This window comes from Aulonocara stuartgranti (genome assembly GCF_965226115.1).
Source record: "Aulonocara stuartgranti genome assembly, chromosome: 6".
NCBI lineage: Eukaryota > Metazoa > Chordata > Actinopteri > Cichliformes > Cichlidae > Aulonocara > Aulonocara stuartgranti.
In genome coordinates this window covers 40077767-40105000 of record NC_138944.1, presented here as the reverse complement: position 1 = coordinate 40105000, position 27234 = coordinate 40077767, and the positions used below count along the sequence as shown (strand labels likewise).

Sequence of the window (27234 nt, the reverse complement as noted above, 5' to 3'; positions counted from 1 at the left end):
TAGCCAGTAGGAGTGAACCATGTCGGGCCCTGGTGCTGTCCAACTCTTCATACTGGAGACCCTTTCTTGGATATCTGCCACTGTGATGGTTACTGGACCCTGTTCAGGGAGGTCGCTGTGGTCTGCCCTCAGATCCACTAGCCACTGAGCATTGCCGTTATGGGTTGCGTCCTTCTCCCATATGCTCTTCCAGTATTGTTCCGTCTCCGGCCTTGGTGGTGCTGTTCTCTTATTGTTCCCTTGACACTGAGAGTACACCTTTGCTGGTTCTGTGGAGAACAGCTGGTTTATTCTCCTGCCTTCTATCTCTCTGGTGTACCTCCTCAAGCGGCTGGCCAAGGCTGTGAGTCTTTGCTTGGCAGTTTCCAAGGCCTCAGGTATGGACAGCTTGCTGTATTTCTTAGGCACCTTATTTGTCGCACCTTTCTGCAACTCCGTTAGTTGGCTAACCTCCCTCCGTGCTACTTTGATCTTGCCCTCTAGCCTCCTTCTCCATGGAGGGTACTGCCCCTTGTGGCTGTTTAACTTGTAGCCAAGCATCTCACTGATCACTGCTGCCGTATTGTAGATCAGCTTGTTAGTGTCGGTAATCGTGGTTGTAGGTATTGTCCGTAGTGCTGCATTAACATCATCTAGCAGACCTTCTGAGGGTACTTCACGTAATCTTGGTAACAGGCTACGGGGGATCCAGGTTTCAAGCTTGGCCATGATCCTATCTTTCAGGTCAGTTCCTCTCGCACTCAACGATCCTTCTCCTATCGCACTTGGGGCTATGTACCCAATCTCGGGTGGGGGTGATGATATCTCCCCCCTGACCTGGCGTCCTGACTCCTCCTTGCCGTAGCATTTGTGTTGTACCTCGTCAATCTCTAGCTGTGAGAGCAGTCCCTTCTTTCGAATGTTGGAACACTGAGCTACTAGTTGTTTCGCCGTCATTGTGGATGTTGGGTATCGAAGAATCCATAGGTCCCTCATCCTATTCATGTAGCCCCTTCCGCCGGGGTTACTTGCGTAGTAGCATTCCAACAACGCCCTGTTTTCGTCTCTTGCCCACCGATGCCTTCTTGTTCCAGTAGCCCACTTTTCGTCAGGGTGCCCTGGTTCCTCAACACCTGACGCGGACCTTGTTGATCCGGGCGACGTCCGAGCCGGCATGCCTTCATATTTATCTGTCTCGCTCAGATATTTATCTGTATCTGAGCGAGATATTTATCTGTATATATATATATATGTATGTATGTGTGTATGTGTGTATATATATGTGTATATATATGTATATAACAAAAGAAAGGAAAAACAAACACTCCGTGTTTCTTGCAGTGTATTCCCGTTCCAGGCCGGGGCTTTCGATTGGGTCAGTACTGCTGTCGCTGTAAAGAAGGATACTACAGCCCTGACGTATCGCCTCAGGACTCAGGTAAGTCAACAGATATTAAGTAATCTGTTGGTTTAACTGTGAAACTCCCTGGAGGTTGCTGCCTTAACTTTGACCTAGCAGCTCTGTCTATTGTTTTATGTCCAGATTGGGGGGGGGGGGATTTACAAAAATCAAATCTAAAAATATGTTTTTCTTTTTTCGGAGGGTCATAGTTGATTGACCACACTGTCAAAAATTGACCACTGTCACTTACTTGTATTATACAAAAAAAAAAAAAAAGTGTCAAATGTGTCATTTTTCTTTTTTTTCTGCTTTTGAGAAGCAAAGATATGGACATTACTTTTATTTGTTTTGCATCAAAGAACAAGAAAGTGATGGTAAAGTGCAAACTGTGCCCAGGCGACGATCAACTATCCACTGCTGCTAACAAATTAACTCTTTTCAAGCATCTGCAAAGGCAGCAGGCTACCAGGTCTCTTTAGGCTGGTTTTCTTAGTAGTCAGACCGTTTAAATCATAGATGCAGCCACCATGACAGCACCCATTGGTTTTGGACCATCTACAACAACAGGAATTGTGCTAATTATTAAACCAGATCTTTCAAAGTCAAAATTCAAAACTAAAAAAGATTATTTCAAAATTAAGATGAATCATTTAGACCCAATCTATGCAAACCTTTAACATACTGTTTTAAGCTCCTTGAGGAGTTTGCATGTATATGAGGTTTTGCCATGGTTTTGTGTAGGTTGAATAGATGTGTGTGTGTCTGTATGCGATGCAGATAGAGCCCCTGTGAATGAGAGTGACAGCAATGGTATGTGTTACCCGAACATGCCCATCTGTCTCCCCTGCTGGCCCGGCTGTAAGAGCTGCCAGGACGGTACCCCATGCTGGGTGCAGGAGGACTGGCTTCTTAGGTCTGGTGTGCTCGCCATCCAGGGGGTCTTCATGTTCCTCATTTTCATCAGCATGCTGGTGGCCTACCGGCATCGTCGCAACCGGGTGAGTCACATCTTTTGGCTTAGCAAGGCCACCATATAGATCATGTTTAGATGGAAGGTTGACGGTGACTGCTGAGCCAAATACATTATGTTAAAAAAATCAATCCAGTTTTTATTCATCATCTTATTGTATGAAACTTTTAGTCTGATAATTAATCCTAATCATAAAATCAACCGCAGATGCAGCAGTAGTAGTAGCATAATCCACATTACATTAATGTGTGTTATATTCTGTAGTGCTGTTTGCAACAATTTCTCATAATAGCTGTTCCTCTCCTCCTCCACCCGCAGCGGATCCGGGCTTCTGGCCTGCTGCTGCTGGAGATAATCTTGTTCGGCTCCCTGCTCCTCTACTTCCCGGTGAGTTTCTGACCGAGCCAGCCGACTGAGAGCCCCACAGATTAGAGCTCTTCACGGATCACTGCACAGCTCCATATCTTAGATTATGTGACAATGGACGATTTGTAGGGAGGGTGAATGGGTTGAGGGCGTGTATGAGAAATGCGAGGGCGTGTTCATCGTCGGCACATTTCATAACCTCCCTCAGCTCCGGTCATAGATTATCAATCAATCTTTAGATTCATTTTACCAATTAAAGAGGCGTTAACATAACCCGGATGTGATTTTTTTCTTTTAATCCATCTGAAAGTGTCAGTCAATTTGATCTACAGAGTGATTTAGTGTGTGCAGAGCTGGTCCTGTGCTCCACATTACAGATGATTTAGTTTAATGTCGAGTGTGTCAACATGTTAATGGATTTTGAGAGTATAATAGAGCAATTATTCACTTCATAAGGTGCTTTGTATTTGGTGGTTGCATTAGATTGTATATGTAAAAAGAAACATGATCATATAATACGTGTGGATACGAGCGGCGGAAATGAGCTTTCTCTGAAGGGTGGCTGGCCTCTCCAACAGAGATAGGGATAGTTCGGCCATCTGGGAGGGGCTCAGAGTAGAGCCGCTGCTCCTCCACATTGAAAGGAGCCAGTTGAGGTGGATCGAGCATCTGACAAGGATGAGATGACTCATGACACGCTGGAGAAATTATATCCCTTGGCTGGCCTGGGATTGCCTTGTTGTTCCCCCGGACAAGGTGAAGGAGAAGGCTGGGAAGAGGGAGGTCTGGGCTTCTCTGCTTAGGCTGCTGTCCCCGCAACGGATGGATGATCATGAGACATGAGACGATCCTAATACTGAAACAGGACTTTTCTTGGCCTTTGATTTGGAAGAGGCCAAGCTTTAGCTGAGGTGTGGTGAGATGGTGGGGTAGCATTGCTGCCCTGCATTCTTGAAGTGTGGGGTCCAGGGTGCTTGCAGTTGCGGGTGCTGGCTCTGGACTGGGTGACCGGCTTCTTTCGGCTGGCTGCTTCCTGGGGTCATGGCAATTCTGTAAAGTCGCAGGGCTAATACAAAGAGACAGACAACTATTCACACTTACATTCATACCTATGGGCAATTTAGATTCACCAGCTATCCTGACCCCACTAACTGCATGTCTTTGGACTGTGGGAGGAAGCGAGCCCACACAAACACAGGAAGAGCATGCAAACTCTTAAAAAAAATAAAAAGGATAAAATAAAAAGAAACTGGATATCAAGATGAGCCTATAGAGAGTTTATAGAGCTCCTCTTGGCAAAGTAAATGTGGGTGCAGACCATATGCAGCTTGTTAAAGCTGTAGGCAGGACAGCTTAAAAAACAAAACAAAATGCTGACTTTAACATTTGAAGAATATTTAAGTGATGATCTTCAAAGCTATCTTTTTTACAGTATAATATATAGGATGCATTCATTTTTAAGATTTATTGAATCTGCTATCCAAAAGTAAGATGTGTAGTGGATTGCAGTGTTTTGCACACACAGTTAAGTGGACCTATTATGTTATATATGCTGTTACAGTGGTAGGTGCTTCTATGAAACAGAGTCATCTTACAAGTAATCCATGCAAACAAAAAGCTCAGGATTCAGGACTCTTGGCTCTGTGTGATGTCAATAAGACGGGCGAACTCTGCAAATACAGAAGCCCCTCCCACATGTCATTCAAACCTATCGATGATGGGCAAACTAAAATATAGTCAAGTCATCTCACCTTTATTCAGATAGCAGCCTGCAGGTATATTTGGTATCCATTTAAGAGCTAAATAATAATAACAATGCCAGTAATAAATGCAAATATCATAAATGTCAATTTACGTGAATAAGTACTTGTAAATGTAAATGTAGATTTAATGTAATAGAGGCAGATGATCTGCAGTTGCAACCCTTAAAGGGAGCAGCTGAAAGAAGAAAAAGAAATGTAAATGCAGAGATACATGTGTCAGTTCATTTTGTGTAGAACTATACAAAATGATGATGCAGATGAAAGCATGGAAGGCAAGAATATACAAACATGAATACAGGATATATTTCAGTTATGAAATTAAAGATCTAAAACCTGCTGTGGTGACGTAAGAGGTGGAAGCAAGACTGGAAATGAGCAAATATTTGGGATCATGTTGTGTGAGGGTTTTTTTTTAATTCAAAGGTGACCTGCAGTCCACATAGCTGACTGTAGTTCTGAAAGCCCCAGATGAAAGGTCAGAGTTCGGTCTGTCATCTCACTGGGGTGTCGCTGAAGTAAAGTTGCCATTTCATCTACAAATAAATCCCCTGCATGAAGGAAGGTTGTTGACCATCCCACCAACATACTCAAGCTGGTTTTGAAATCCACCATGACCCGTTAACGTAGCAGGATTTTCTAATGTCAACAAAAAAAAGATCAATATGAGTGTCTCGGTGTAGTAGCACCTGTAGTAGTAGGTACCTTTTGGCTACTTAGTAACTACTTTTTAGAGAACAACAACTGTTGTCCCTCTGCACTCATTAGTTCAGCTTTATAAGAACAGCAGCTTTATTTTTATATTAATGAACTGAACTGGTTTTATTGAGGAGGATTTGAGCTTTATTGTTGGATATCACTGGCATCTAGAAGTCATCAGGATATCTGTGTTCTCATTTTTAGCCTCAGCTTTAAAGTCGGTTTTTGAGTATATAGTTAATAAAGACAATGTCAGATCAGAAGAGAGCTTGGTTTAGAGCCCCATGATGCAAATCTGCACTGGCGAACACAGGTTCCCAATAAATAATCACTGGAGTTACTGGATTATTGCATTGATTCATTTATTCTGTCATTGATTGTTTTATTTTGCTCAGCTTACTCACTGCACTATATCTTTGGGTTGACCAATCACATTATTTCTTTCTGCTGTGCAGCTCCATCTATAACAGAGACCCCAATCTGTGTTTGTGTGCTGGCCATTTATACTGATTAAACGGGCCTTCCTGCCATGACTTTTGTTCTATAAGTTGTCACTCTAAACAGTTTATTCTGTATAAGCAGTTTGAACACAGTGATGTATGTTTGCATTTACATTATCACAAGATATAGATTATGCTCTTATCCTGAGTGGCTGACACTGTTTTGCTCATGCTACCATCACAGCAAAGTGATTACAGTCAGGCGTGATGTGCGCTTATACGGACAGCAGAGGCATCAGTAAAAACAGATGTGGTGTGTGTATGTATACACTACCAGTCAAACCTTTGGACACACATTGTCATTGAAGGGTTTTTCTTTATTTTCATGATTATTTACATCATAGAAGACTTCAAAACTATGAATGAACACATATGGAATTATGTAATAAACAGTGTGAAGTTTGAAACAACTCAAAACGTGTTTGAAATTTGATTAGATCAAAATAGCCACCCTTTGCTTTGATTACTGCTTTGCACACTCTTGGCCTTCCATCAATGAGCTTCATGAGGTCGGCACCTGAAATGGTTTCCCAACAGTCTTGAAGGAGTTCCCAGAGATGCTGAGCACTTGCTAGCCCTTTTGCTTTCACTCTGAAGTCCATCTCATCCCAAACTATCTCGAATGGGTTTAGGTCAGGTGACTGTGGAGGCCAGGCCATCTGGGGCAGCACTCCATCACTCTCCGTGTTGGTCAAATGGCCCTTACACAGTCTGGAAGCATGTTTGGGGAACTCAAAGTTTTAGCAATTTTGTGGACTGACTGACCTTCAGTTCTTAAAGTAATCGTGGACTGTTGTTTCGCTTTAATTAGCTGACTGGTTCTTTCCATAATATGAATTCTAACAGTTGTCAAATAGGGCTGTCACCTGTGTACCAACCTGACTTTTGCACAACACAACTGATGGTCCCAACTCCTTTAAGAAGGCATGAAATTTCACAAATGAACCCTGACAAGGCACACCTGTGAAGTGAAAACCTGTTCAGGTGACGACATCATGAAGCTCACTGAGAGAAGGCCAAGGATTTGCAGCGCTGTCAGCAAAGCAAAGGGTGGCTACTTTCACGAATCTTAAATATAAGAGATATTTAGAGTTATTTATCAATTTTTTCTTTGCTACATAATTCCATATATCTTGCTTCATATGTCCAATGTCTTCAGTTTGTCAATGTGGAAAGTATTAAAAAAATAAAGAAAAAACATTAAATGAGAAGGTGTGTCCAAACTTTTGACTGGTAATGTACATACAGTGGTGTGTTTACCTCCTTCTATTTTTTGATAAGTTTGTCACACTTAAATCTGTTAGATTATCAAACAAAATTGCATATTAGACAAAAATAAGACAAGTAAACACAAAATGCAGTTTCTAAATGAAGGCGTTTATTTTTAAGGGGAAAGAAATCCAAAACCTACATGGTGAAGAAGTGATCGCCCCCTAAACCTAATAACTGGTTGCGCCAACTATCTATACACCAATAGAAACTGTTGGTTGGTTGTGTATAGCTGTAGTTTTTTTTTTTTACTAAGCATTTCTTTCTTTGTCTCTGCAGGTCTTTATCATGTACTTCAGGCCAAGCACCTTCAGGTGCATCCTGCTCCGCTGGGTGCGAATGCTTGGTTTCTCCATTGTCTACGGCACAGTCACACTTAAGATGTACAGGTAGGTTAGCACTGAGAGTAGTCGATACTGACATTTAATGTAGTTAAAATTAAGTGCTTCTGTTTAATACCTTCTCCTTAAACATCAAAATACAGTGGTTAATGGCTTTGAATAAATGCTCAATTTCTTGAAAAATACATGAACTTTACTGTAAAATATTTAGTTTGTTTTACTGGAAGATATTTTGTATGATCTTTTTCTGAGTGAGCTGGAAGGAAATTAGGCCTATTTATAAATCCACAACTGCATTCAGTTATAATTAAATAACATTTGGGTTCAGTGAGTATCTACAAATATAAATCTCATATCAAATAATATGAAATTGATCATATTTGTCATATATTTAATATGTTTTGATACAGACACTATTTGTGGTCAAAGAGCAACTTGTATACGATGGTTTCCACATAACATAGTATTTTTATTTATTATTTAAAATTGATAAGTTAATTGAGTTTTTGGAGTACTGGGAGGACAATAGATGTCTGTTTTGTTTTGCTTTTTAGCAAACAAAACTATATTATAAAGAGACTATAAAATGATTCATTTCAAAACTAAGTTAAACCACTTGCCTTTAAGACTGTGTAATTTTATGGGGGGTAAAGAGCATGTTCCTCTTGAATTTATATGCGTATACTTATCAGCTAAAGTTTGCTAACTTGTACACCCAGAGTGTACCATAAATGGGAAGACTTTGTTTCTGATTTCTGTCCTTTCAAATAAACATTGAGTGATTTATTGGGGATTTTCTCAAATCCACAAAGGTCTACGTATAAGCTAAATGTATACATACACTCACACTAATATTTGGTTAAACGTCACTTGGCAGGTTTCAAGTTGCACCGTGATCCTGGATCTTTTGATAGCCATCAACAAGTTTCTGGAATAACTTTGGCTGGAGATTTGAACACCCTTCTTGGCAAAATTGATAGAGTTAATTTAAATTGGTTGGTGTTCTGTCACAAACCTCGGTTTTAAGCATAGTCCCTAAATTTTCAATAGGGTTGATGCTTAAAGAGCTTTGGGAAGTTCATGTGTTAGCTTACTTTCTTAATCCATTCCAAAACCAATTGGAACACCCAATTATGTCCAAGTTTTCACCATCTGCCTGTTTATTTAAGGTAACATTGAATAATTTGTGATAATCGGTGATTCCTGGGTTGTTTCTAAACTTCCTAACCAATCTCTTCTGTCACCCTTCGGGTCTTCTGCCAGACCTTTGCAAAGTGGTAACACATCTGGATGACTTGTACTTATCTACAGTTGTTTGAACTGATGATCTTGAAATCTGCAGTTGTTTAGAAATAGCTCCCAGAGATCTCCCCAGCTTGTATAAATCTGCAATTATCGTGGAGAGCAAAAATTATTCTGTGGATTTTTGTCTAACTTACATTACTTACTTTGAGCCTAATTCCACTGATATCAAAAGTCTCTCCAGGCAAAGACATCTCTCAAGAAACTTCATATTGAAGTGACATCAAATTCAACACTCAGTCACTGACTTTACTGTTTACTACAAGTTGCACCAGTTTGTCTTTAGTACCCAAATACTCCACATTAAGGGCCAATACTGCTCTTGTTTTGGACCAGAGTACTGAAGGTGTTCCTGTCACGCACAGCCCAGAGAATGCCCTACATGTCCAGCCTCCATTTACTGAGAATTCTGGGAGTGATGCTGATGACAGTCAGCTGGTTCCTGTGTGCATGGACGGTGGGTGTTATGCAGAATCGTGACAGAAACATTCCAGTCTTCATCACAACCAACACACCTGATGGACAGGGCTTCAACATGTGTTACCTTGACCGCTGGGACTACATGATGGCTGTAGGTAAGTAAACTACATGTAAAGAACCTGTTAAGAGTATCAACAGCATCATTAAACATACAGTAGCTGTTACAGTGATTCTATTAAATCTCAAAGTGTACCTATGTCTATATCTATTTACAGTTATGATAAAAAGAAAGTAAAACCTCTTTCACCTCTAAGTCTTTATGCATAAGGACATAATAAAGATAATCTGATTCATTTTAGGTCTAAGAATTCAGTAAATACTACTTTAGATGTGTCATCATCATAATCAGGCTAGAGCCTAACCCAGCTGTCATTGGGCGAGAGGCGGGGTACACCCTGGACAGGTCACCAGTCTATCACAGGGCCAACACATAGTGACAGACAAGCATTCGAACTCACATTCACACCTATGGGCAAGTTTACAACTTTATTATTATAGTTCATTACAAGTCCATTTTTACACTTATTCCTTAAAGCAATAAATTAGACAACAAAGTAGAAGGCAGCGTTGGTACAATAAAATCCAGTGGGGCACACAGGATCACTTTGTCAGCAATTCACTGGGATTATCTTGACAACTTAAGTTCTAGGTAAAAATAAAAAAGTATACATCAGTAAATAGCTGGCCATTAAATTATAAGAAACCAGAATATATCTTAAAAAATAATTTCACTGTTGAATAAGCTTAAATGAGACTTCTTTGAATTGCATTCAAGAAAGGTATTTAAGTTGTCACCAGTATTAAGAGCTTTAGCGCACAACATAAAGCACCACAAAACTACTGTTAGGGTGAAGTAAAACTAGTTTCAACATTTGTACTGTGTATTCTTGAACATCCAAGTGATTATAAAGTCTTCTGCTACAGCTGAGCTTCTGTTCCTGTGCTGGGGGAGTTCACTGTGGACTGCTGTAAGGCCAGTACCCTCAGCTTTCCATGAACCTCGTTACATGGGCATCGCCATCCACAATGAGCTGCTTCTCTCCTCTCTGTTCCACCTGTTCCGGTAAACAGTAACCAAGACCACTAAGGTCAATGTGTCTGAAAAGAAAGGCAGTAAAGCCCATCACATGCTTAACAATATGTCTGTGTACCATACGAAATAGAAAGCCAACACACGTTGACGTGGGATGATTCTATATTTTCTGCTTCCCACAGATTTACCTTTCCATCTCTTCATCCTGATTGGATGCTTCTGCTCTCCTTCACACACACCCATGTCACCATCACTGTGACACTCGCCCTGCTCTTTGTTCCCAAGGTATTCCACATTTTTATGTCCATAGTGCCAGAGTAGACTAATTATACAGTAAGAATTAGTGCAGTCAGCGTTAATCTCATTGAAATGACGTTACACCATAACCTCGTTAACGCAGACCGCCCTGTGCGTGGGGCTGCACTGTGTCAATGCGTTAGCGCGGTTAGCTGGTTAACACGTTAGCGCCATGCAGCCCCGTGCACGGGGTGATCCGCGTTAACTCGCTAACGGAGATTTGCCGCGTTAACGTCATTTTAACGAGATTTACGCTGACAGCACTAGTAAGAATAGAAAAAAAGTCATGGAAAATGGATTAGCGCTTTTCTACTGCCCTTGGCAAAAAAAAAAAATTTACTACAAGCCTCATTCACACACATTAATATATTGTCTAACAGTCACATACACACTCACATGGATGCATCAGGGATAACCCTGTGTTCTGTATCTTGCCCATGGATATTTCAACATTCAGAGTAGCTGGGACTCAAACCACTTATTTTCTGATTGGATGACATGCTGTAAAAATCTAAATGATATCTCACAGTATTCTCAAACTTGTTAGCTTTATCTTTAACTACTTTAAGCATGTAACTCGACTTTATGTTAAATATAAGACCTCGTTATATAATGCTAACGATAACCGCTAACTCAGCATGGTCTAGTTCTGCTTGAAAGCCAGCCAGTATGCTAATGTATGCTGAATGCTAATATGTATTAAGCTAACATGCTACATTTACTTAGATATCATAAAATGTTGGTGGAACTCACCGCTGTTGCCAAGTGCTTACTCATAGGAGTTCGTCTGATTGTTGGGGTTTCCTCTTTATTATTGTAGCTTCTTTACCTTACAATATAAAACACATAGAGGTGACTGTTGTTATGATATGGTGCTATATAAATGAAGTAGAATTCAACTGAAGTGGAAAGCCTTCCAATCAGTCCTTCTAGTTAAACAATGTTCAAGACTTCTTTCTGTATGTGTAATTATTACTTATGGACTGTGTTGAGTCAAAACCAGTTATCTTACATGTGCTTCTCTCCTATGTGTTCCACAGTTCCTTTATGTATCCAAACCTGGGAGAGAGGAGATTGCAGCAGAGGTGTATGAAGATGAAGTTGACCTGCGGCGCTCTGGCTCCTACCTCAACAGCAGTTTTCACTCTGCATGGAGTGAGCACAGTGTGGACCCTGATGACTTTCGGGTAAACACTGTTGTCCCCACAGAACGATGTTATCACTTTGCAGTAGGGCATAATGCACATAATATGGAAGAAATTCCAAAGGCTACATTTAAAAAAGAAAAAATAATTATCCCTTAATTTTAATTATGTTTATATGTAGATTCAATAAACAAATGGTAAATATGTTATAAATGAAATCATAAAGTAACAGTAAATACAGTTAACTGTAGACTGAACAAATTCCTATGAACTTTCTCCACCCTTCAATCCTTTGCTTTAACCTGAACTGTGTTCTTCATACTTGAAAACTCTTTACCTATCCTGACTCTCCTTGTCTTTTCCTCTTCTCAATCATTTCAACCTCTATCTCATCAATTCCCTCCTTTCTTCATATGCATCAGGATGAACTGAAGAAATTATATGCCCAGTTAGAAGTCCACAAGACGAAGAAGATGGCTGCAAACAACCCTCATCTACCTAAAAAACGAAGCTCTCGATGTGCACTGGGGAGATCCCTTATAAAACGCATAGCTGAAATCCCAGAAACGATGAGCCGCCAGTGCAGCCGTGAGGAGAAAGATGGATCCTTCCGCAGTAGAAGTGGGAATCATTCTGACTCTTTTAGAAGGTCTACAGAGACGGTCAGTATCAGTTACAGAAGTTCAATGAAGTCAGCATCTCTATCACCATCACCATCCATGCGTAAGTCGCAAAGTGATCATCACTATGTCAGGGAACGAGAGTCTTTGCACACCTCCACATTAAGGGCCAATACTGTGAAGAGATCCTCACAGCGATCTGAGACAGACTCCTTGGATATACCACCAGGGGTCTGTAAGTCAGCCAGTGCCCAGAATCTGACGATTGATACCAATCTCTTGCATCCTGATCACAACAGACTTCATAAATCTTGGAGCCTAACCTCAACTACCAGCCATTCTATGGAGAATATACCCAAGGTTAACAGAGCCAACACAGTGAGGTCGAGGCCAAGCCTTTCTATAAGTGACCAGACCAGGAGTGCTCTCAAATCTGAGTCATTTGACAAGGCTGAAATCTGCCCTTGGGAGGTGGAGCCAGAACAGTCAAGTGACAAGAACCAGAAGCATGTCACATATGCAAACTCTGGGGATGATGAGGAAAAAAGGCCACCATCTCCAATTGCACTTATCTGTCCTTGGGACCATTTGCCACCTGTAGAAAAGAAGTCTTCTGTGGACAAAGGCCTACAAGGTGAAATCGAGTCCCCCAAGTCTACCATGTCTACAAGTGCACCTGGTTCTCCAAGACCAAAGATTGTGAAGGATCAGCGTGTTTTCTCTTTCCGCACCACTACAACCGCTAAGTGGCTGACTGTGAAAACATTGATGGGATCAATTGATGCAGCTAGCAGGTCCAGCAAGGATGGAAGCTTAAATAGAGAAGATTCTATTTCGCAAAAAAGTCAGGAAAGTGCTTCAACAACACCAAGGTCAGGAACATCAAGACATCCTAGCATTGAAAAGAGGTCACTCCAGAAAAGAAGCATGACAACAGCAGATGGAAAACCATGTCTTGTTAAGCAGAATGCAGTCAGACTCTCTTCTGGGGATTCCTCTGACAGAAGCCCACGAAGGCTTGTAATTGTAAAATCTTCTATCCATCCATGTGATTCAGAAGATATGCAAAAAGATGGGACATATGAACACGTGCTTTTGTCGAGGCAGAGTAGTAAACGTAGTAGTATAAGTTCTATAAGCAGCTCCAGAACCCCTTCAACTCACAGAAGAGGTAGTTATCGAATTACTCCAACCCGTAATGTTCCTCATACAGATGTATGTTCATGGGATATCGCTAGTGGAGAGGGACCAAAGAAGCAGCAGAGCATCAAAGCAGATGTCTGCCCTTGGGAATCACAGGTATCTGAACGATCTAACGTATGTCCTTGGGAATCTCAAGAGCAAGCGAACATGAGAAGACAAGGAAGTGGTCATGGAGAAGTGGGTCCTTTGGAATCTCAGGATATTCCAGTTGTTTCTCACACTATCCTTTCTAAAGATTTACAGGCACAGCAGCCTTTAAAAGGCATATTAAACATATGTCCCTGGGAGACTTCAGAGTCTCCCCAGCCTTCAGTAATACAAACTAATGAATACGCTAATGTTTGTCCGTGGGATATGCAGGACAAGGTTGAAGGTGTATACGAAAATTTAAATCCTTTAGAAAACAGGGGAACACTGACAGTGCCCCTTCAGCGAGAGGTCATGAAAGCTGCAATCTATCCTGGTGCATCAAGTAATGAGCAACATTACCATGCAATATCACCTGCCTCAAACTGGGGTAAACACATAAACAAAGCAGCAGCAAGTTCTCCATGGGATTTCCCTGATCCCCCGACAATCAAGGAAAATATTTGCCCATGGGAAGGCAGTAACACGGAGCAGACAATTACAGAATCAACTCCACAAATGACAATAAAGGTACATATTTGTCCCTGGGAAAGTGAACAAGACAATCCAGAAGATTTAGAAATAGATACCTCACTTTTGAAAGCTACTTCAGAACATACTGATGGAAAAGACAGCACAAGAGTTAATGTATGCCCCTGGGAAACAGCACTACCTGAAAAAACTGCAGCGACCAAAACAATGTCTCAAGAACTTAAAAAGCCAGCAGAGGTTTGTCCATGGGAAATAGAGGAACCAGAATCAGGAAAGCCAGAGATCCCCAAAATATCAGAGAGCACCGCTCGAGCAAATGTTTGTCCATGGGAAACAGGTGAAGCAGGGACAGTTAAAACTGAAGTATCAAACGCATCTGAAAAACTACAAAGGAAGGGCATTTCCCAGGAAAATGTTTGTCCACTGAAAACAGAAACCCCCAAAGTTCTGAAAAAGCAAGACAGCACAAAAGCAGATGTTTGTCCATGGGAGACTGAAGAATCAAAAGTTCTGAAAATACAAGGTAGCGCTCTGGCAAATGTTTGTCCGTGGGAGACTGAAGACACTATGGCTGCCAAAAAGAACGATAGCATTAAAGAAAATGTTTGTCCGTGGGAGACTGAACAACCAAAAGTTCTTAAAAAACAAGATAGCACTCAGACAGATGTTTGTCCGTGGGAGACTGAAGACTCTATGACTGCCAAAAAGAACGATAGCATTAAAGAAAATGTTTGTCCGTGGGAGACTGAACAACCAAAAGTTCTTAAAAAACAAGATAGCACTCAGACAGATGTTTGTCCATGGGAGACAGAAGAACCAAAGGCTGCCAAAAAGAACGATAGCATTAAAGAAAATGTTAGTTCATGGGAAACAGAAGAACCAAAAATTCTCCAAAAACAAGATAGTGCTCGGACAGATGTTTGTCCATGGGAGACAGAAGAACCAAACATTCTCCAAAAACAAGATAGTGCTCGGACAGATGTTTGTCCATGGGAGACAGGAGAACCAAACATTCTCCAAAAACAAGATAGCACTCGGACAGATGTTTGTCCATGGGAGACAGGAGAACCAAACATTCTCCAAAAACAAGATAGCACTCGGACAGATGTTTGTCCATGGGAGACAGAAGAACCAAAGGCTGCCAAAAAGAACGATAGCACTAAAGAAAATGTTAGTTCATGGGAAACAGAAGAACCAAAAATTCTCCAAAAACAAGATAGTGCTCTGGCAAATGTTTGTCCGTGGGAAACTGATGAAACCGTCCAAAAGAAAAGTATCACTGGAGCAGGTGAAGACAAAAATGATATTCCCAACAGTGACAAGGATGTCATAGAAAGTCAGAGCTGCCTTAGTGTCGAAGGAACTCCAGCAGACACAAGCCCTGAGCAAACAGATGAGTCTAAGGCAAACTTAGCCCTGGGCAGGCGAGATGCTCTGTGCCCTTGGGAGATGTTAAGGAGCACATCTGGCTCATTCACTGACAATGCGTCAGATATCTTTACATGGGAGCCAGAGAATATTCCAGAGGAAGACGAAGAGGACGATGCCGAGTGTGCTGCTGAAGCTCTTGTATTCCCACCTGACCTATAGCTTTATACTTTTGTAGCTACTGTAGGCTCAGCTATAGAAGAGCTTCCCTGCAGCTGGCAACGGCAAAATTTCTTTCTGATGGATTATTAAACAATAATTAAAGAGTAGACTTGATTAATGAAATTTGACAAACAGTCGGGCCATGCCCACATGTCTAAAATCCTGGAAGGCTAGACTTGGCTGGACACTCCAAGTTGTGCAGACCTGACTGAAAATACATTTTGTAATGTACATACAGAAGATTTATGTACCCCATACATTTAACACAAAAAAGATTTTTACATGATAGAAGGGCATGTAAAGCAGTTAGCTGAAGTCCAATGTCTTTGTTTCTGTCCCCCATATTAAATGCAAATGATTTTGTGCGTCTTTGAGTGACGTCACTCAATTTTGCCATGAGATCAGTATATTGATGGCTGAGCTACAATTATTACAAAAGCTGAAGTTAAGTCAGCACTACTCTCAAACAAAAGTACAACACAGGGTGTCTACAGATACGACACTTTGGAATACTCCTGCCCCATATAAATATACACCAGACAACTCAAAATGTCTTAAAAAATCATTTGTTCAAACTAAAATAAAATACAAACTGTCAAGCAGGAATACAATGGACACAGTTACATTTCAAAAGTATTGATAAAACTATGCATACTTCTTTGTTTGGGTGACTCATTTCCTGACAAAAAACTAGTGTTTACTATTAAAGTGGACCGACTATGCTTTCATTTTCGGTCATGCTCACTGCCACAGTGGTAGCTGCTCATATTTGAACACAAAGTTTTTAATGGTGTGTGAAAATTATTCTGTGAGTCAATAGCTTGGTTTCAGACAGTTCTATCTACTGTGCTCATTATTTGATATCATTGGGAGGGGATATCCCTAATGTGGTCACCTCAGGCACCCACCAACTGTTTATACCTTCTGTTGTTGAGGAGCAACTAATCAAAAGGAAGATGGTCTAAAAAGATAGGAAAGAAAGATAAAACAGCTTGTTTCACACAGTGCATGAACTTAATCTGAACTCCGAGTCAAAGAAAAACATATGAAAAACATTGCAATCACCACAGAGCTGTTGTGTAATCACCTTTTGAAAACACTGCAGCTATTTGATAAGGCTGATTACGTTTTTAAGCACAAATGACTTAAGCCAAAAGTGGTTTGCACCACAGTAGTAAATGTTCCTTGGTTGTTTAACAGATCTTGACAATATTTTTTCTTTAAAGACAACATCTTATGATTATCAGATGGTCATCATTCGCTAATCACTTCTTCACATCAAACAATGCTGTTAATTTCAGTGTGTGATATTAGTGAATGCTACTTTAAGTTCTGAATCACTGCTCACAGATTTCAGAGTCAAAAAAACCCAGTAATATGTGGTAAATTCTGGACTTTAAATATCAGCAGTTGTTAGTTAAGATGTAATTAAGCTGCATGTCCATGCCAGCAAATATTGTTTGAAATTCATTGATGGTTATCATCAGACTTTATGCTGCTACAGTGTCATACAGTGATTTTATTGCTTAACTCCAGTTGTTGGCTCCAAGTCTTTTTTTTTTGTCAGTGGACTGACCTAGTTTTGTAAGCAATGTTTGTGTGTTGTTGTTTTTTTAATGAGTGTACTGTAAATTGTAGACACACACATATATATAGTTGTAACACATCTTGATTTGTGCTTACAGTAATTTGTGAAAAGAAAACCAGGTGAGACACTTTATCTCATATTTCCTGAGTATATCCATCGCAGAAATAAATTACTCAATTTCTGTACATCTGACCATTTTATTTCTTACATGTGCACAATCAATTTAATAAAACAATAAGTTTGAGACAAAACCATCATGAAAAGAAGGTTTTATTGGCTTTCTGTGCAGTAGTATCTAAAATTCACCTGCTGCTTCCAGTGCCTCAACAACCAAAGCCCCTTTTCAATCAGAAACGAGCCTCATAGGGAAGCCTGGTTTCCTGCCGAAGTGGACAAATTATAACCAGCCACAGCCAACTTTTAAACAACATTTGGCCCATGAATAACACAGTCCGCCTGTGGTTCGATGAAAGGCGCAGCGCCCCCTGGTGGCTCATTTATACCACTGTACTGCCTCTGGTTTAGGAACTTCATAGTTCAGGGCATCAAATTCTTCCCCTGGCTTCAGCTCTGGACCAGGAATCATGACCGTCTAGAAGAAGAAAACAAAGTGGAATCTTATTTAAATGTTGGTGAAGTCCAAAAGCCTTCTGCAGAACGTGTGCTGGCATATTTTGTTCCAACAGCAATCAACGTTTAAGATCAGAACAGCAGAAAGGTTTCATAAAAAGAAAAATAAACTTCTCTAGTTTACCTGTAATGTTTTCTCCTGAAAACAATCTTTAGATTCTCTATCACAGTGGGGGGGAAAGTTTTTTTTGGTTTGAGTTCATGGACAAAATGCAAGGAGGTGTTTCACTGACAGATTGTGACTGACAGAAGGCAGACACATACTAACCTGTATGATCAAAGCTAAAATAATTTATCTGTCACAAATGTCTCAATTAGTGACTAAATACTAGAATCAGAATTCATTAGAATATTAGTATTAGAATAAAAGGTATATACAGTAACTTATTCCAATGTTATCATGAACCTCTAGTAAAGACTGATCAGATTCTGATACATCACTTGAGGCATAGTTCCTTTTATTATACTGACATAGATTTCCTTTGCTTTCTTGCCCTGAAGCCCAAATAAGAGACAGACACTAATTGTTCACAGCTGATCACCACAATCTCTTATCGACAGATGAATTAGAATGAGAAGTTTAGTAAATCATCTTCACATCACATCATGGGTTTTTTGACAGTATGACTAACGCTTTTTTTTGCAGAGCTCTGATGCTGATGGTAAAAACACCTTCCAGGCAACATTACAGCTCCATCTGCCACATATATCTGAGCCACAGCAGGGACTGACTCACATATTTAAGGTGATTACATTCTCAGTTCTCAGCAGTGATGCATTTAATGCAAGCCATCTCCTGTGTCACTCTCGCTTTGCAAAGGTTTCTGTAGACTTAACACAACCTCCTGGTTTGCTTTTTCTTTACTGAATCTCCCTGACACGCTCGTGTGGGAGCAACTTGTAACAGATTCACCTTAATGCAGCAGATCACCAGGTTTAAATTCCAGGTGACAGGAGTGGTAATTATTAACTACCTTTGACTCAAAACACTGTTCTACAGTATATTTCAGTAGAGCTGCAATTGTATTTACTTGCATTATCTTTTCAGACAAATTACATTTTACATACAAAATACGACTGTCTGCCGTGTAAAAAGTGCAGATTTCAACCTGCTATGATGCAGCCTACGACTGCCTAATTTCATCTTGTTGTATGAATGTAGAATTGGGGTGACACAATGAAATCATCTCCCGAAGTATTTAGAACAGATCCAGCTCAAACAGCAGAATAGCATCTCCTCTGATCACATTTGACGAGGCGGCTATCTGACATTAGAGCTTTTTTTTTCCCTGAAGATGTCAAAAAATGTGGATATCCTTTAGATAAAGTTGACTGCCCTTCTTGTTTTCTTTGTTGAGTAAGGCCAGAAGAAGCCACACATACCGTATAAGATGCATTTAAACAGCTTGTTTAACATGACTGCCGATTGTCATTTTTGTCCAGGGTTGTGGATTTTCAGTCACTGAAGAGGCAGCATTTGTAATATTAGCTACGTTTAGTCGGCTGTGAAAGCTAGAAAGATGCTAAAATTGAATGGACGTGCTCCCTTGGTCTTCATTGGTGCTCTATATTACAGTGTGACACTAATTTTGGATAGATGAAATGTATAGTAGTGTGTGCTTTCAAGGCTCTAGTCTGCCAGGTCCATGAAAACTGAGCTTAAACTGCAGAATACAGCACCCTGAAAAGTGAGACAGTTTCATGATAGAGGTCCAGAATAAAATTTAGTGTAAGGTGAAACTTTTTGTATTTTTATTTTTTATAGAAGAAAGGCTGAAGGCTATTCAAAAAGGACACAGAAATGTATTATATTTATGCAAAGAAAGAAAAAAATATCAAAGCTTGCAATAGCTAACAGATTTTGTCTGCCTTGTTCATGTGCCCATTAAAGTGAAGTATGAACAGGCCAGTTAATAACAGTATTTTAATTAGCATTTGACAGGGAGAGAGCCTTGGACCTCTGCCTTTTTCTTACTAAAAGATAAATGTTTAGAGTAGAGGGTCACCTTAATAATTGGATCCTTGGCAGGGGCCCAAGATGGCACTATTTTTCCATGTAACCGCCACCGGCCGTAGGGGTTGATGAGATGCCTTTCTATGACCAGGTACTCCAATACATCCTTCGGCTGCTCCTCGCTTCCCAGCATTAACCTCCCGAAGCGGTCATAGATGGCCAGAGTCTGCACACAGACACAGACAGAGGTAAATTCAATTAGTCGTCTTAACACTAATTGTAACATGAACGCAAACCTAACCCTGCGTTTGATTTAGATTTTTCATCACTTCCATAAACACAGTTGTTGTGGGACACACAGATTCCAAAGCAACTCTAAAAACTGGCTGCAGGGCTACTGGTTTCACTTTAGCTCACATGAAAAGATTAAATTTGTCCCAGAAGGGGCATTTGAAAGCTGCCAGACAGTTAAAAATAAGAGCTGAATTACAGAAGGAGTAACTGACCAACAACATCGAAACCTGCAAAAAAGACATGCAGCCTTAAAATGTGTGTGTTCACAAGTCAAACGGCTTCTGGAATAAAATCAAACCTGCTTTTGCTCGTTTTATGTACTGACAGGGCAAAAAAGGTCGTTTGTATGTCATCTTTCAACAAGCCAATATAAAATGCTTTATGTTACTGTCATGAACCAAACAGCAGAAGGCAATGTGATAACATACGCAGAACAGTTTTTCAAAGAGAGTCCAATAAAATACAAGATTAGAAATAGAAACATGTCAAACAAGGGAGTAGCATCTCAGAAGTGATTCGTGTCCGTCTGACAAAGGGACACGTTCAGTGAGTGAGGAATAAAACTTATAATAAAACACTAAAAAATGTACTTGCTCAAAACTGTTCTGGACAATCTCACACACATGAAAACACCAACACACACAAATACTCATACTATACTGTACCTGCTTGGAGTGCATGCGAACCGTCACCTGCCCATACAGGTTGCCTTTGGAGACCATGTCAGGGCAGCGGGCATGGACCACTCTGGGTGGCTCCAGGGACTCCACAAACCTCCAGCAGATCGTCTTGTATCGGTTACCCCTTGTCATCTCCTGAACACAATGCAGCCGAACAGAAGGTTGAGTACAATAAAACAAAGAACTGAATTATCTCAAGGATCATCAAAGGATAAACTTACAGGATAACACCTCTCAGTCACCAAGGAGTGAAGTTTCTCCTTGTTGAACCTGAAATTCAGACGAAAGATTTTAATCTTCATCTCTAAAACTGAAGCCAGAGAGTTTTCATGACACGTTGCTTTACTGTGCATCAGCCTCTCGTATCTTTGTACATATAGCTCATATACAGCTAGTAAAATGTATCACCCCCCAAAAAACATCCTCACTGAGCAAATGTGTACTTCAAAAAAAAAAGAAAAGAAAAAATGTTGAAAAAATGATAGTTGTTGGCGACGGGTCGCTTGCTCTGAGTATTTCAGAAACTGCTGATATCCTGGGATTTTCCCCACAGTATCATCTCCAAGGTTTACAGGGAACATCCAGTGAGCAGTCCGGCCATTCTCCTCTGTCCTCTACCAGCAACGAGGCATTTTTGCCTAGAGAACTACTCCTCTCTGAACACACCACATGTGGAACCTCGAATTAGATGGGTTACAGATGGGTGCCGCTCCTGTCAGCCAAGAACAGGAAAACTGACGCTACAGTTCGTATGAGCTCACCAAAATTGAAAAACTTGGTCTGACGAGTCTCAGATTCTGTTGCAGCATCCAGATGGTAGAGTCAGAATTTGCATAAACAACACGAAAGCATGGATCCATGTATTGTTCAGGTTGTTCTTGGTGTAACAGCATATGGGGGGATTTTCTTTGGGACCTTAGTATCAACTGCTCAACGTTTAAACTACCCGAGTATCTTCGCTAACCACAACCATCCATGATTTATGAGCACAGGGTATTCATTTCCTGATGGCTGCTTCCAGCAGGGTAACGCATGTCACGAAACTCTGACTATCTCAAGCTTGTTACTTTAACATAACTGAGTTCACTGCACTCACATAGCTCTCAATCTAATGGAGCTCCTTTGGGATGTAGTGGAACGGGAGATGCATATCATAGATGTGCAATCGACAAATCTGCAGCAACTGTGCGGCGATATGGTCAATGAATCTGTGCCAAAGACTTTAAGTCAGGTCTGAAGGCAAAAGGGGTCCAAGCCAGTACTAAAAAGGTGTACCTAATGAAGTGTCTGATGATGGTCTACAGATTAGGTTTGATTACTGTAAATGTGCATCATAACTATCATGATTCATTGTAATGTACTTTGGCTTACCACGATAACCTGTTTATCACTACAGGTTGTTTCATTATCAGAGCTGAAGGCTGCCTGAGTGCGTCTCGCACCTCTATAAAAATGTGCCACAGTAATAAACACTCCTTGTCAGTTGACTACGTGAGGTGAGACAGGGGTTTATTTTCTTACTGTGTCAGGGCGTGGTGAGCTTCAATAAAGATTTCTTGAGCTTTCTCTGCAAAATCCTTTGTTGTGAACACGGAGTCGTGCTCTTTGATTTTACGAATCCTGAAAGAACAAGAATACAGTTAGTTCACCATAAGATATTCAATGAATTCAATTAAGCAGCTGGATTGAGAAGATAATCGTTCTCAAAAATATCCAGAAAAGAAAAGCATCAGCACAGCGACAACACAAAGACACAAAGAAGAGAATCTCACGCCAGCTGTGAGGCGGCACTTTGTCGTATCTGTTCAGTACGTTGTTTCAGGCCTTCTTTAGACAGAGTGGAAAGACGAGCATCACCCTCCGGGGGTATGTAGGGGTCGAAGATTCCCGCTGGTAAAGAGAGCAGACATGAGTGATCAGCCAGTGTGAAGCCTCCGAGCAGGGAAATGTTTCAAAATAAATCATTCCTGCTGACTGATTTAGCAAGAACAATATATAACCCTACTTAGAGCACTAAAACCCTCTGTTTAGCGTCTGTGTAGCACTGACATCTTATTCAGGACACTTAATATCACCCATTCCTGGATATAAAATACATTTAGTATTAAATAATAAAAATATAAACATACATTTTTCAAATTTTTGTTAAATAAACACAGACAGACATGAAGGGGATTTTCCAGGCCTGGCTTTTTATAGAAGATAACCGCCTTAAAATATTCTGCAGTAGATCAAAAACGTGAGAAAACCATGAATCATCATATGAACATTGCCTGATGCTGCTGAAGTGAAACAGAACACAGTTACAGAGGTTTTGTCAGAGACACAATTTTAAAAAGTTGAAATTTCTTTCGGTATTGAACAGCAGAAACGAGGCCGGATGTCATTTTGGATTTAAAAAACAAACAAAAAAATGTCAGACAGCACCTTATACAGCGGTAGACTGGTGCATAATAAGCAACCAAAAAATGCAGAAAACAGAGATTTTTGATGGGAAACTGGTCTTTAAGTACGCTGAGATAGACCTGTGCAGGGAGTGTGATTTTATTTTGGGGAAGCAAAACAGCAAAAGTACGAGAAAATTCATGGCAACGTTTTTCAACGTGAAGCATAGTTTTGATCTTCTTTTGCTGCTGGTTCAGTGAATTTTGGTCGGAGAGCGATAAAACCTGCAGCTTCAGAATCTATGAGCTGTTGGCTTTCAGCCCCGACGACACGTACACGTCTGTGTCGTCGGGCTGCGCTTTGTGTTTACATCTTTTTGTGAAATCAGTTTCCCTGCTCTTTAATCATTTGCTGTTTAAGCTGTTTGGCAGTTGAAACGCTGAGATTCTCGCATTTCTAATAAAATACATTTATCTTTAAAAATCGTCTTGGGATTTAATTAACTTGTAATCTCTGTTTTTTCTTAGCTATGGGCAAATGAAACAATCAGGACCATCTTCACATTTTTACCCAGAACTTTTATCAACTGAAATATGGCAGAAAATTAACCTTTACCACGTCTAGTTATATGCTCTCTATACAAGCAATTGTTGTATGTAAAGACGATGATTATGCTGTAACACCTAATTAGTAAAAGAAATGTAAAGATAAAATATTGAATACTTATCTAAAAACAGTTCTATAACATGAACTCCTGTGTCTGAAGCAGGGAGGAAATGAAATATAGAATGGTCGTGTGAACTGTTAGCTCAGCACGCCAGATTCCTTTTCAACAACATCTGTTACTGATCCTAATTTCATGTTGTATCTACAGATTACATTCAACAGCCAGCTAATGAAAACTTGCTCCCAAAGCTAAAACTATTTAAACATAATGCCCTTGAATTAAGAAAAAGGTTTTTCCGCACTTTACTGTTATGCTGCACAATTTTTCAGTGCATGTTTACACAAAGTGTTATAATAAACTCTATAAAACGCAACAATAAATAGAGTTGATGTCCTCCAACTTATCTCTGTATCGTTTCCCTTTGCTTTAATCCCAGAGGTGTTTAACTTTCCATCAAATGGTTTTAATGCCTGTTTTTATGTTACAATAGTTTCTGCCACTTAGATGTCTTCATTCACTTTTATCAAAAATTATTTACTTTTTTCTTTTACAATTATTATTTTCAGGTAGCCGTCTCTCCCTGAGCCTAATTGGAGGTTTCTTCCTGTTAAAGGGGAGTTTTTCCTTACCACTGTCACCAAGGAGGTCATCTCATTGTTGACGTTTTCTCTGTATTATTGTATGGGTTTAATCTTACAATATAAAGTCACTGTTATTATGATTTGGTGCTGTCAGTGCGCCCCAGGGTGGCTGTGGCTACAATGTAGCTGCCATCACCAGTGTGTGAATGTGTGTGTGAATGGGTGGATGACTGGATATGTAAAGCGCTTTGGGGTCCTTAGGGACTAGTAAAGCACTATATAAATACAGGCCATTTACCATATAAATTGAAGTGAACTGAATTGAAATTGAATTGTTATTAATTCTAGGGTTGTTGTTTTTTTGTTTTTTTTTATTCATTCATATATTTTTGATTTGAGTAGTTTTAGCCCATAAGTGATAAGTAAGGAAGCACGTAAGCATATCTCTCAACTGAATCCTTTTAGTTTTACTTCATTATGGCTTTTCTAATATAATTATCTTTGCATTTGGTGCTTTTTGCAGCATGCTATAGCATTTATTATCCTAAATGCTACCATGGATGTTTTATTTGTTCTAAGTGGTTCAATTCTGGTTTACATTTGTGTAACTTCTATCTTCTTTGAAGATACTCAGTCTTTTCAATAGTTTTAAAAATTTCTGAGGTGATGTTCACAGTAGGTTATTTATATGCATGAAAACAACACTGTTGCTTACTTTTGACAATAGATGGTTCCTAGGAGAGGAGTGCTAATATCCAGCATTATTCACTACCGTACTGGTAGATATGAAAAACTTAATGACCACAACGTGCTCTAGCTTCAGAAATAACATCTTATATGCATATCACTGATTTTAAGGGCCATTTTACCAGTGCAGGCGATATTGATTGGCCTCTCAAAGTACTGCTGCCTGAAGACGATGCCTGCTGCCCGGGCTTTGGCCTCTGTGTTTTCCTGCCTCTTCCCCTTCAATCCCACTGCTGGAGGGATAAAGTACCGCTTTTTGGTTCGGACCGGCAGGTAAAGTGGAATGGGATGTTGCACATCCAGAGACGTCTCAGCATTCTAAGAGGATGGAGACAAATATGTGTTTAACCACCACAGTTATCCTCTAAACTCACTGGCCCTGAATTCTACTTTTACAAAACCTAAACACTTTCAGCTTTTGTCTGCACTGTCAAAAAGACACCTTTATCTTTAATACCGAGAGGGCTGTGCCCCTTACCCTGACAGGTATTTCTAATATTTTGCCTCCCTCACAGGTGTACATGCCTGGAATACCATGCGTTTTAGTTTATATTGAACTCAACTGTTGTGAAGTTGTGATCTGTATATCTTAATCTTGTCAAATACTTAACACAGTGAAAACCTCAAGCTACGTAGTATTGTTTCATCCAGCAAGATGAACACAAAGTCTCTCTTTAGTTAAAAAAAGAGCACCTCTGAGCAAGCAAGCAGTTATATATATATATATATATATATATATATATATATATATATATATATATATACATACATACATACATACATACATACACACACACACACACACACACATCTATATTCTCTCTCTCTCTCTCTCTCTCTACATACACACATATATATATATATATATATATATATCACTTAAAGGTAAATAGTCCCTGTGTCTATGTGGATGCTCATACTCTGTCTGTTAGCTAACATTAGCAAGGCTAGCCAGTGCAGGATTATAGGCAGTACTCATATGAAGCAAATCAAACGAATTGCTTCTTCTACATTTCGACTGTATGCCTTTCTACAACACTGTGCTCGTAAACGTTACAGTACCTTTAAACTGCTACAAATCGCTCTATGAAGAGCCCCCAAAGTCCTCCTCGTGGGCATCGCCATCTTGCCAGGATTTTCGTCATAGACTTCCGGTTGTCTCTTTCAAAATAAAACAATAATACTCTGAAACGGCTAAGCAACGTTAGGCACTTAACGCATACATGCATACACAGTGTTATGGAGTACCGGAATACGTGTACCGGTGTTACGTATTTAAAATACAAAATATGAGTAACTGTATTCCGTTAAAGTTACCGTTTAAACGGGTGGTATTCAGAATACAGTTCCTTGTTGAAATAAATACACGGCGGTCTTTTCCTTTTTCATATATGCCTTCGCTATTGTTGGTCATGTCACCCCAGTGGAAACCCAAACAAATCACATTAAGAGGCTCTAGGGCCTGTGTCTCAATCTCGCGGCCCATGTCACCTCTACTCATAATGACGTGAAGAAATATTTTTAAAATGTATTATTCAAAAAATTATTTAATATGAAGGCAGAGTGTTACAGGCATATCCCTAAAGAATGTAGCCGAATGTAGCGGACCTGTTTTTATATACGCGCGGAATAGTTTTCTATACGAGATCGCTGCAAAAAGTGCAGCCTTACCCAATGTCCACCTACTGTTACTCATTTATATTAAGATTTAGTTGGTATGGCAAGTAACCTTCAATAATAGTATTAAATCACACAGCAATCGTACATTCATGTAGTTATAAAAAGCATGATAATATATTAAGTAATCCAAAGTATTCAGAATACGTTATTTTGTAACGTAACGGAATACGTTACAAAATACATTTTGGAGCATGTATTCTGTAATCTGTAGTGGAATACATTTGAAAAGTAACCTTCCCAATACTGTGGATACAAGTATCTTGGTTACATGTGAGAAATTAAAAATCTTATTTTGGATTCAAAAAGCTGGATAAGCTCTTATCTTAATCTTGATAAAGTTGTTTATGAGCACCTGGAGGATTATAATAAAAACTGGGATGTTGTGACATAAAACCGGGGATTTTGTTTGTGCCTGATATGATGAAAACCAAGATAAGATACAACATTTTTGTAC

At 39.9% G+C, this 27234-nt stretch overlaps 2 protein-coding genes across 3 annotated transcripts in view; one reads left to right on the top strand and one right to left on the bottom strand.

Moving 5' to 3' along the window:
* The window catches only part of gpr179 (G protein-coupled receptor 179), a 30423-nt gene extending 13163 nt beyond the window's left edge, over positions 1-17260 (top strand). Inside the window, exons 3-11 of one of the 2 annotated variants that reach the window (XM_082536070.1) lie at positions 1321-1417; positions 2132-2379; positions 2670-2738; positions 7225-7334; positions 8925-9163; positions 9993-10131; positions 10284-10386; positions 11439-11585; positions 11966-17260. In XM_082536070.1, coding sequence (XP_082392196.1) covers positions 1321-1417; positions 2132-2379; positions 2670-2738; positions 7225-7334; positions 8925-9163; positions 9993-10131; positions 10284-10386; positions 11439-11585; positions 11966-15574 — 4761 coding nt within the window. In that variant the 3' untranslated portion in view covers positions 15575-17260. The remainder of the gene's footprint in view (positions 1-1320; positions 1418-2131; positions 2380-2669; positions 2739-7224; positions 7335-8924; positions 9164-9992; positions 10132-10283; positions 10387-11438; positions 11586-11965) is intronic. The other variant, XM_082536071.1, reaches the window with a different exon arrangement.
* A 154-nt stretch (positions 17261-17414) lies between these two features.
* mrpl45 (mitochondrial ribosomal protein L45) lies at positions 17415-26261 on the bottom strand. Its single transcript, XM_082536093.1, has 8 exons — positions 26163-26261; positions 25223-25418; positions 22493-22610; positions 22242-22340; positions 20942-20990; positions 20706-20855; positions 19799-19972; positions 17415-17754 (listed from the first exon to the last, which is right to left on the bottom strand). Exons 1-8 carry the CDS (start codon positions 26223-26225, stop codon positions 17656-17658), a joined length of 948 nt encoding a protein of 315 aa, XP_082392219.1. The 5' UTR covers positions 26226-26261; the 3' UTR covers positions 17415-17655.
* Between the last annotated feature and the right edge of the window lie 973 nt (positions 26262-27234).

Excerpts from the sequence above, each read along its gene's own strand:
- mrpl45 (XM_082536093.1), bottom strand. The coding sequence starts at position 26,225 with ATGGCGATGCCCACGAGGAGGACTTTGGGGGCTCTTCATAGAGCGATT. Across the intron at positions 22,341-22,492 it reads AGTGCCGCCTCACAGCTGGC|GATTCGTAAAATCAAAGAGC; the intron begins GTGAGATTCTCT and ends TTGTTCTTTCAG. Across the intron at positions 20,856-20,941 it reads TGACTGAGAGGTGTTATCCT|GAGATGACAAGGGGTAACCG; the intron begins GTAAGTTTATCC and ends CATTGTGTTCAG.